This window comes from Crinia signifera, chromosome 6, assembly GCF_055691185.1.
Source record: "Crinia signifera chromosome 6, ASM5569118v1, whole genome shotgun sequence".
Classification (NCBI taxonomy): Eukaryota; Metazoa; Chordata; class Amphibia; order Anura; family Myobatrachidae; genus Crinia; species Crinia signifera.
Genome location: NC_139222.1, coordinates 25,186,613 through 25,198,397, shown reverse-complemented (window position 1 = coordinate 25,198,397; position 11,785 = coordinate 25,186,613). Strand labels below are relative to the sequence as shown.

Here is an 11,785-nt window from a genome sequence, read left to right as displayed (position 1 = left end):
CCAGGAGGAGATCACTTTTCTGTTAACTTCATGTCCTTCGGTGCCCATCGTATTGGGTTTCCCCTGGTTGAAAAGACACAATCCCATCATTGATTGGCGCCTTGGGGAGATTACCCAGTGGAACCCCAATTGTCAACAGAAGTGCCTTCATATTTCACTCCCTGTGAAGTCCACCTCTTTAGCAGGGATTCCCATTCCTTACCGGGATTTCTCAGAAGTTTTTTCAAAGGGTAAGGCCGACAGTTTGCCTCCACATCGGCCATACGACTGTGCCATCCAGTTAGTCCCCAACGCGCCATTGCCCAAGTGTAGACTTTATGCATTGTCTCTCCCGGAGACAAAGGCTATGGATGAGTACATCCAAGAAAGTCTCTCCAAGGGGTTTATTCGGCCCTCTAAATCTCCGCTCAGTGCCGGCTTCTTTTTTGTGGGAAAAAAAAGATTGTTATTTGAGGCCGTGCATAGACTTCCGTGCCCTTAATAAAATGACGGTAAAAAACACCTATCCCCTTCCTTTAATTACGGTTCTGTTCGATCAACTACGTTCCGCTACCATTTTTTCTAAAATTGACCTCATAAGAATTATAACCTCATAAGAATCCAGGAAGGGGACGAGTGGAAAAAGGCGTTCAGTACTCAGACGGGGCACTATGAGTACCTGGTAATGCCGTTCGGTCTCTCCAATGCCCCAGCCGTTTTTCAGGATTTTATTAACGATGTCCTTCGGGAATTCTTGGGCAAGTTCGTGGTTGTCTATTTAGACGATATTTTAATTTTTTCCCAAGACTTGGACTCGCATAGGGCACAAGTGCGTCAGGTGCTACAAAAATTGCAGGAAAACCAGTTATTCGCTAAACTAGAAAAATGCGAATTTGAGGTGACCCAGGTATCTTTCTTGGGATATTTAATTACTTCGCAAGGGTTCCAAATGGACCCCAAGAAATTACAGGCCATTTTGGATTGGGTTCGACCCACCAATTTAAAAGCAGTCCAGCGATTCCTTGGGTTCGCCAATTATTATAGGCGATTCATTCATGCCTTTTCTTCTATTGTGGCACCCTTGGTGGCTCTGACCAAAAAAGGGGCGGATCCATCAGCGTGGACTCCTCAGGTAGAACAGGCTTTTAAGACCCTGAAGCAGGCCTTCATTTCGGCTCCAATTCTTAGACACCCCAACCCTGAGCTGCCATTTGTGGTGGAAGTCAACGCCTCCGAAGTTGGGGCCGGGGCGGTTCTCTCTCAGAGAGATCCGGAGTCTTTACAATTCCACCCCTGTGCCTACATGTCCAGAAAAATTTCTCAGGCAGAGTCTAATTATGATGTGGGCAACAGGGAGTTACTCGCCATCAAGTGGGCCTTTGACGAATGGCGACAGTGGCTGGAGGGAGCTGTTCATCAGATTCTTGTCTTAACTGATCATAAGAACCTACAATACATTGAGTCAGCCAAAAGACTGAACGCTCGCCAAGCCCGGTGGGCTCTCTTCTTTATGAGGTTTAATTTCATTATTTCTTATATTCCTGGATCAAAAAGCATCAGGGCAGACGCCCTTTCCAGATGTTTCAATCCTCAACAGGAGAGTGGGATCAAGTCAGGGTCCATCGTTCCTTCTTCCTGTATTCATGCCGGAGTGAGTCAGACCTTGGAGGGTCTTCTCCGGCAAGCTCAAGGGCAAGCTCCAGCCCAAACTCCGGAGAATAGATTGTTCGTTCCCCCTTCATTGAGACGCAGAGTTTTGGCCGAATGCCATGATACTAAGATTTCTGGTCACCCAGGAGTATAAAAAGACTCTTGCTTTGTTATCCCGTGTGGTCTGGTGGCCGGGGATGGCCAGGGACAACAAGGACTTTGTGTTGTCTTGTCCGGAGTGTGCCCGACATAAGGTTCCACGTTCTCGACCATTGGGAGAGTTGTTGCCCTTGTCCGTTCCAGGCAGGCCTTGGTCCCATTTGGCCATGGATTTTATTGTGGGTCTTCCAGTCTCATCTCACTGTCAAGTCATTTGGGTCGTCGTCGATAGATTTTTTAAGATGGTACACTTCGTGGCTTTAAGGCAATTACCCTCGGCTAAAGAACTAGCCACGCTTTTCCTTCAGCACATTTTTCGTTTGCACGGATTTCCCAGTGATATTGTGTCCGACCGGGGACCACAGTTTGTGGCTCAGTTTTGGAGAATGTTCTGTGCTGCCTTGAAGGTAAAGATCAGCCTCACTTCCGCGTTTCATCCACAGGCCAATGGACAAACAGAGCGTCTTAATCAGTCTCTTAAACAGTATTTGAGGGTCTTTGTTTCCAAAGTGCAAAATGATTGGGTCAGTTTCCTGCCGTTAGCTGAATTTGCGTATAATAACGCACATAATTCGGCCTCTAAGACGTCGCCCTTTTTTGCAGTCTACGGATTCCATCCGCGGGCTAATTCTTTGGGACCTGATGCCCCTGGGACTTCTTCAGCAGCTGCCTCTCAACTCAGAGTCATATGGAGGAAAGTCCACTTGGCCCTTAAAGAAGCCTCTTTCAGAGAGAAGGTATTCTCTGACAAGCCCAGACGGCCTTGCCCTTTCAAGGTTGGTGACTGGGTGTGCCTATCCACCCGTAATATAAAGCTTCACCAACCTTCGGCGAGGTTGGGGCCTCGGTTCATTGGGCCTTTTCGGATTGTCAGGAGGGTTAATCCGGTAGCATTCCATCTTGCTCTACCTAAGTCCCTCAAAATTTCGAGTACCTTCCATGCTTCACTTCTTAAGCCAGTGGTTTTTTCACAAAAATTCCCTCGCAGAGTTAGGAGTGGCTCTGCCCCAGTGATGGTGCAGGGGCAACAGGAATTTCGTGTGGAAAAAATCCTCGATTCCAGACTAGTGAGATGTTCCTTGCAGTTTCTGGTGCACTGGAGGGGTTTTGGTCCCGAAGAGAGGTCCTGGGTTTCCGATGGAGACTTGCATTCGCCCAACCTGAGAGGCCTTTTTTTAACAATTCCCAGATAAACCTGGTGGGAAAGGGTTGTTAACCCTTCCTCAAGGGGGGGGGTACTGTTGCACGCCGCCGTCCGGGAATCCCTGCACCCGGACGGACGGCGGGTGCAGCGTCATCTGACGCGGTGGATGCCGCGTCATCTGACGCGGCGGGGGACGTTGCCGGGCAGCGTCCCAAGCCTCACTCTGAGGCTAAGCGTCGGGGCGTTGCTAGGCAACGTCCCCAATCTTCCGCCCGGCGGCCGGGAACGCGCGCGCCTGACGTTAGTCAGGCGGCGCAAATTTTTAATAAATAGCCAGCGTCTGCTGGGCACAGACGCCGGTTATAGTTCTGTCAGCTTATTAGCTACCTTGCTATTTGCCCTCCGGTCTCCTAGGTCCATTTGGCTCTAGTTACCTTGGCTGTGGTTTCCCACTGCAGTCCTCTTGTTCTCCAGCTTGCCAGTCCGTTGTTCCCGTGGTATTGCTTCCTGTCATCCCCAGGACTCCTCAGCTGTTTTCCATCTTCAGCCTGTGAGCCTGCACCGGACCCACAGTCTCCATCATCCGTGGGTCACGTAAGTGCTCCAGTGGAGCCCTGGTCCCTTTCTTCTTTGGTTCTCTGGCCCTCCGTGGCGTTTCCCCTCCGTGGGATTATCTTTTGTAAACTGCTCTTTTTGCCTCTTTACCCCCTCTTTCAGTATATGTTCCCTTGCCCCTGTCTGTCATCTAGTATTCAGGTTAGGCAGGAGTATCGCCTCTTCCTTCAGATCCCTGCTTTGGGAGTCACGGTCCCTCCAGTGTGCTTTATTTGGGACTCCCTTCGATCCGCTGGTGTCTGCGACTTGGTCGCACTCCCCGTCTTGGCCAGGCGCCGGCAGATAGGGGCCCTTTTCCCAGTTAGGTCCATTAGTCAGCTTATCCTCTTGGGATACCCCGTGGCGATCGCTTACCCCTTGTCAGTACATAAGACCTGGCTGCATCGAGGTCGGAGCGGGCCTAACTCGCTCCTTCAGACGCGGCGGCCACAGGTGAAGCCTAGCTCTGCAGGGGTCTGCCATCTGCCACGGGGACTCAACAGAGTGAGTGTAGGACCCGCTGTGGCCGTCCTAACCGGCGGCCCCGGCTACGAGCTCACGCCTGATCACCTTGCCTCCGGGAACCCACTATTGTTTCCAGCGCCCAGGCCAGGGCATCGTAACAGCTGCAGTGCCACTCCTAGATGTGCCATGTGTTTGTGCCGCCCAGTTGTTCGGCTTAGCATAGTTACTCAGTTACCTAGGTACAACCTTTTGCCCTAAAGACAATATTGTGAGGTGTTCAGAATAGACTGGAAATTAATGTTATTGAGGTTAATAATAGCGTAGCATCGGGGCGGGACCACGGCGGTGCGGGAGTGAGGGCGTTGTGAGGTGAGCTCCCTGGACTTCCATACATCCGTAGAAAACAGCCTGACCTTTGCCGACGAAAGCCCGACATCCTGGGACTGAAATTGAGCGTACTGCCGGTGACTGCGGTCCTGTCCTGAGCGCCCTGATACTGCTGACAATTACCGGGCGCACGATTGTGACGCAGCCAGCCCCCACGCCGCAGACGCAGCAGCAGGAATCCAGAAGCAGGGACGCCGGCTGTGACCCGCAGTGTGAGAGACGGCGGCGATTACAGCAGCGGTCCCGACTTGCAGCCACAGACGCCGCTGCGGACAAACTGCTGCGCGGACGCTGACGGAGGTGCAGCCCTGTCCTTAGAGCCCGGGCATTGCTGATAAGTACCGGGCGCATGATTGTAATGCAGCCGGCCCCCACACCGTAGACGCAGCAGCAGGAACCCAGAAGCAGGGACGCCGGCTGTGACCCGCTGTGTGAGAGACGGCGGCGATTACAGCAGCGGTCCCGACTTGCAGCCACAGACGCCGCTGCGGGGACGCTTACAGAGGTGCAGCCCTGTCCTTAGAGCCCGGGCATTGCTGATAAGTACCGGGCGCATGATTGTAATACAGCCGGCCCCCACACCGTAGACGCAGCAGCAGGAACCCAGAAGCAGGGACGCCGGCTGTGACCCGCTGTGTGAGAGACGGCCGGGAAAACAGCAGCGATCCTGACTTGCAGCCTTAGACGCTGCTGCGGACATACTGCTGCGGAGACGCCGACAGTGGTGAAGTGGACGGAGGTAGAAGCCACAACGGAGTCATTCCGGAGTAACAAGGAGGGGAAGGCCCCATCACCGACCGGGCAGCCAGTACAAACTGTTCTTCATTTTGCAGCAGTCTTTCTGAGAGAGGTTGGAAAAGCCCAGTGAAGCCAAACAGGTACATTTATAATCTTGAAAAACCTCTGAATGATATTAGATACCTGAACTGCCCAAAGCTACTGTGCCTCTGTTGTCTATATTATTGCCTGTTGACCATTGGGATATTCTTCATTGCCTACCCTGATATACTGAAATTTTGGTGGACCTGAGTGAAGTTGGGGACAGTGAGAGGGCCCCCTTTTCCTCCCCACCCCGATATAACAATAAAGGGTAAGGCCCTGCATATCCGAGACTGATCCACTACGGTTTGAAACCTTTATATATATTTATTTTTCTTTGAGCTTCTCCCCCTAAAATACCTGGAATAACCCTGGTTTCTATTATTTAAAGATCTAACCCCGATGCTAAGCCTAGCTACTTTCAGGGCAACCTGGGCTTAAGGAAAAAACAAAAGAAAAAAAAACAAAAAAAAACTCAGTGAAATTCTAGCTGCTGGGACCTCTTATTGAAGATATAACAACATCGGGGGAGCTTACTGTATAAATAAATATATTCGATCATAGAATGGGTAAAACAGGCAATGCAACCGCGGCGGCTGCACGCCTGGAAAGGTTTGCCCGTACTCAAGGGGGCAGTGTGCCGCAGACCCCTACTACAACCCCGCAAACTACCCCTTCTAAAAGCAAGTCTCCATCCACGGCACCGGATAATACGCTTGAGCAAATACTGGGAGCAATAAACACCTCAGAACAACGTCTTTCGGATCAAATTAAGGACTTACAAACAGATATATCATCTATTAAGCTCGACTTGAAAAAAACAACAGAAAGGATTAGTGCAGCCGAAGATCGCATCTCAGTTATTGAGGATAATAGTATTAACTGTACCCGCAAAGTAGACAGATTGACCCAACAAGTAGCAGAAATGAAGTCAAAACTGCAGGATATCGAGGGTCGCTCCCGCAGAAATAATCTACGATTTGTGGGTATTCCCGAAAAAGAAGAGGGAACGGATGCCCCAAAATTTATGCTAGAATGGATCTGTTCAACTTATGAACTTATGGTCAGGAGATGTTTTCAAAGCAACTTGCAATAGAGCGTGCGCACAGAGTGCCCCTAAGACCGCTTCCTCCAGGATCCCCTCCTCGAACTTTAATTGCGAAATTTTTAAACTTCCAGGATAGAGACACACTCCTGCGCCTGATCCGCCTTAAGGGCCCTTTGTTGTTTAATGGCACCCAGATCTCAGTCTTTCCGGACTTCGCATTGGAGGTGCAGAAGGATAGAGCCAAGTTCGGGGACGTAAAAAAGCGACTCCAGGAGAAAGACATTAAATACTCAATGTTGTTCCCCTCTAAGCTTAGGGTGATCCATAACAATGAGACTCTATTTTTTTCAACTCCACAGGATGCCATGAAATGGCTTGACACTAGTATTCCCGGGTTTCGTCAGCTGGCAGAAGTCTAGGTTCACAAAAACGTAAAAAAAAGATTCCAGGGAGCTCTCTCCCGCATATTGGTGGTCTTTTTTCGTTTTTCTTTTAAGCCCCCAACTGAGGGTGGGGGTAGGGGGGGAGTGAGGAATAGGTATGCCTAACAGTGGGAGGTATACAGGGAGGGGGGAGGGTTATTTGGGGATCTGGGTTTATGTACAGTATGTGTTGATTCTGTGTGTAATATTGCGCCTGTTGAATTGTCGCTCTACCCTAATTTACCAAGGAATGAGGCATGGCAGGGTCCCATAACCATGGTACTAAGATTAAAGTATTGACTTGGAATGTTAGAGGGTTGAACTGCAAAGTAAAGCGCTCCTTGGTTATGAATTATTTAAGGAAAATGGGGCCTGATATAATTGCTCTAACAGAAACTCATTTGATGGGTGCGAAACAAATGGCTCTAAAGAAGCCATGGATTGGTTACAGCTGCCATGCCTCTTTCACATCCTCTGCAAGGGGAGTTTCACTGCTTATCAAAAAAAATCTGCCGTTCATTTGTAACAGAGTCTGGGTGGACCCAGGGGGGTGCTATATATTTCTAGATTGCCAAATTTATGATTCCCCGTTTATTATATTGTCTATATATATCCCACCCCCTTTTTCCTATAATATTCTGACAAAAGCGTTTGAATTTGCTGCCTTATCCCCCAACTCCCCGGTCATATGTATGGGAGACCTAAATAACATCTTGGATCCCCAACTAGATCGGTGGAGAAGGGGTAACGGCGGAACTACTGGAAGCAATAAGGGATTGGCGGATTTTATGCAGAATGTGGGCTGGGCCGATCCGTGGCGGATACAAAATCCATCCACTCGTCAATTCTCCTGTTTTTCTGCATCCTATTCCGCCTTTTCTAGGATTGACTATATTTTAGTCTCCAGAAGCCTCACCCCCCAAGTCCATAGGATAGAATACGGTGCGAGAGGTATTTCGGATCATTCACCGGTATACATGGAAATGTCATTGGACTATGACAGGGGGTGCAGTTTCTGGAGCTTTAACCCTAATTGGCTGGACGGGATTAATAGTAGGATGAATTTAGAAGATCAATGGCAGGAATATTGGGAATATAATTGTGGCTCCGCCTCAGCTTCTATACTTTGGGATGCCTTTAAGGCATACCTGAGAGGTACCCTACGAAAAGGTATAGCAGAATTGAAAAAGGAGAGTAGAGGGATAATTCTTGAAAAAGAAGAAATATGTTTAGCCAGGGAAGCAGAATATCTGACTAATAACTCAGACAACACCTATCAGGCCTGGCAAAAGGCCCAGAGTACCTGGATGGATGCAGTGAAAGCAGAGAACGCCAAAATCATGCTTCACAAAACACAGGCTAAATATAGGCATTCAGATAGATCAGGAAAATACCTCTCCTTCCTGGCGCGAGCAGAACAGTCCACTAAAACTGTTAGTGTAATCAGAAACGAAACGGGGGAACTAGAAAGCTCAACCCCACAAATCGGGGAAGCATTCAGGCAATATTTCTCTAGAATCTACTCCTCTCAGTTGCAGCGCAGTTCGAATGAGATTGAGAGATTTTTGGAGAATATTGCCCTTCCAGTCCTACACAATGACGCTAGAACAGACTTGGAATCTCCCCTAAGACTCACAGAGGTTGTCACAGCAATTCAGGAATCACCTAGTGGGAAGGCACCGGGTCTAGATGGTATCCCAATCGAAATCTATAAGAAATATATAACCTTTTTGGCTCCCCGACTTTTGGTAACATTCGATAACTGCTTTGCAGAGGGTACCATTCCTGCAACGATGTCGGAAGCCAAAATTGTAGTGATACTAAAAACAGGGAAACCCGCTTATGATCTTGATTCGTACAGGCCTATCTCTCTGATCTCAGTGGAGGCAAAGCTATTGGCAAAAGTACTTGCCCAGAGGCTAAACCGGCACATACATACACTGATCCATCAGAATCAATCAGGTTTTATGCCAGGTAAAGACACCTCAGTAAATATTCGACAGCTTTACACACACTTACAAACGGCCGGTAAGGAGAGTAGCGGGTCAATTATTGTCTCTCTCGATGCAATTAAGGCCTTCGATGTTATTGAATGGCCTTACCTCTGGGCAGTGCTTAGAGCATTTGGGTTAGGGCCAAAATTCATCAAGTGGGTACAACTCTTATACGCAAGCCCGAGGGCCAGGGTATCCGTCAATGGGTGGATTTCCCCAGCATTTGCTCTTGCTCGGGGGACGAGGCAGGGGTGCCCCCTCTCCCCTGTCCTGTTCGCCTTAGCAATAGAACCCCTGGCCTGCTTGTTGAGGCAACACCCTGCAGTTATAGGTTTCCCGTTGGGTGCAAGCAACGACGCGGTCTCACTATATGCTGATGACCTTTTAATTTATTTACTGGATTACACTAAGTCCCTCCCGGTGGTTCTTGAACTGATCGACAACTTCGGTGATTTCTCCGGATTTAGAATTAATAAGACAAAATCTATTATTTTCCCAGTTAGTCCACCCCTGAGACAGTCTCCTCTACCCTCCCAACCCTTGAAATGGGTTTTGACATTTAAATATCTTGGTATAAATATATCCCCTGACTCTAGCGAGTATGTACAACTTAATATCCAACCTATATTTTTATGGTTAAAGGAAAAGATAAAATCATGGTCTAGACTCCCTTTGATAGTCACAGGGAGAATAAACCTGGTTAAAATGGCGGTCCTCCCAAAGTTCCTATATGTTTTTTCTCAGTCCCCGGTTTTTCTCCCAAAATCCCTATTCCGTAAATTAAATAGTATGATTGCGGCATTGGTTTGGAACGGAGCCCGCCACAAAATTAAATTAAATAATTTGATGAGGGAGAATGACAAAGGAGGATTAGGCCTGCCGGACATGAGGCATTACTACCTGGCAGCCCAGTCAGCACACTTAAGAACTTGGTTCAAACCTGAAGTGCATGGATGGGAGTATGCAAATAAACTATCCTCCTTTCCAACCACTGGTCCCAGCCCGGCTCAAAAAATCATCCAAGGAAAATTAACCAACACAGACCCCCCATTAACAGTACAAGCCATTAAAATCTGGCGAGAGATTGATCAGTCAATGGGTGTGGACTTTCTGGATAGAGACTATCAGATAGTAGACCAGCTTACCGACAGGGAAGGGACCAATCTACAGATAATTGAGGCATGGCACCACTATGAAGTGACTAAACTCCACCAGTTATTCTCTTTAACGGGGTTTAAATCGTTTATGCAATTAAGGGCAGAATTCAACTTGCCGCAGACACATTTCTATCGTTATCTTCAGTTAAGAAGCATTATACAATCATATTTTGTTGACGGTATTCCCAAATTTGGGGAATCTGCAATAAAATCAATCTTGAAGTCTAGCAATAAGAAAAAGATAGTCTCCAAGATTTATAAGATTTTGGGTAAAGAAAAACACACAGACGAATTAACAGATCTGCGGGGAAAATGGGTACAAGACGTGGGAGAATTGACCGAGGAAGAATGGTTAATGGCAATAAAGTGTATAAACAAAGCCACAAATTCCCTCCGGGTCCAGTTGACACAACTGTACATATTTCATAGATCATACATATCCGTGAAAACAATAGCTAAATTCCCAGGCAGATCCGCCGCAACATGCCCCAAGTGTGGTGACCCTTTTGGCACCTTCTTTCACTTGCTCTGGGAATGCCCGGGTGTTGCAAAATTTTGGGAGGATGTTAAAAATATAATCGCAGGTACGGGGTACAATATTGAAATATTATCCAGTAAATGCTGTTTGTTGGGCATCTCGGGTGATACTACAGGGGGCAACGATAAAACCTATATTAACAATCTATGCGCACTGGCAAAACTTATAATCGGGAGAAACTGGATGGCCAAAACTGCACCCGATTTGAACAGCTGGGTAGCATTAGTAAACTTTACAATCAGACAGGAAAAATCTGTACACTTCAGTCGAAATACCATAAGCAAATTTAAGTTAATATGGCACAAATGGATTAATTCCTTACACTATCAAGCATAAAATAGTATACTCACAATAATTAGATAAATTCACATGGATGGGTATTAATAGGAGGGGAATAGTGATAAATACGATATGAATTATGAACAGTCACTGAAACACTGAAATTTGAATCACGTGAAGATATAAACCGAAATCTACTCAATCCGGAGTAGATAAGACTGTGGTAGAATTTAAAAGATTTAGGTTAAACATAATGTATATATATTCTAATTACTAATTTCACTTGTACTTGGCTTTTTTTTTTTTTTGTTTCTTCTTACACATAAGTAACGCACTTGTATTATCGATAAGGGAGAAAGTATAGAGTGTAGGCCAGAACAATCTAGCCGTGTTATTGTATACATCTCTAATAGCCCTATATATAATATCTGCAGTGAGGTCTTAATCCTCCCAATTATTTAGTAACATACCCGGTTCAAAACGTTTAACTTGGAAATGAGGGCCGAGACATGCCTTGCTATACCTGATAGTATATCATATGTATGGGACGGAGCGACAAGAAACAGGCGCATTATGATCATTATTAATTATATTTGCTATATAACGATTTTTTTTACACACATATCAACTGTAATGTATGTCTTTGTAAGAATTGTCATGTTATATGTTTATGTAATATGCTTAAATGTGGTATTATTTTTAGTATTTAAGAAAGAAAAAGTGAAATAAAGATTTGAAGTTAAAAAAAAAAAAAATAATAGCGTAGCATCAAAAAAACACCAAAATTCTGCGATTTTTAGCGGTTAAAAAAAAAAATTTCGGAACCAAAACGTTTAGGGGGTGTTTTGGCAAAACTCATTACAACCCAAAACCTGAAGGTAATCAGAACCCAAAACGCAAAAAGTGGCCAGTGCACATCCCTAGTATTTACACAGTATAAATTTATTTATAAAACATTTCCCACACTGCAAGCATGGAAAAGGTTTCTCTGATGTCTAAAAAGATGGAATTTATGGTAATAACATTTCCCACACTCAGAGCATGAAAATAGTTTCTCACCTGTATGTACCCTCTCATGTGTAACAAGCTGTGATTTATTTGTAAAACATTTCCCACACTCAGAACATGAAAATGGTTTCTCACCTGTATG

The 11,785-nt window shown here is 46.4% G+C and overlaps 1 protein-coding gene across 1 annotated transcript in view; it reads right to left on the bottom strand.

The window, feature by feature from the left end:
* Nucleotides 1–11,556: 11,556 nt before the first annotated feature.
* The window catches only part of LOC146009551 (uncharacterized), a 115,343-nt gene continuing 115,114 nt past the window's right edge, over nucleotides 11,557–11,785 (bottom strand). The window contains 1 exon segment of the mRNA XM_083149996.1: nucleotides 11,557–11,784. Coding sequence (XP_083006122.1) covers nucleotides 11,578–11,784 — 207 coding nt within the window. The 3' untranslated portion in view covers nucleotides 11,557–11,577.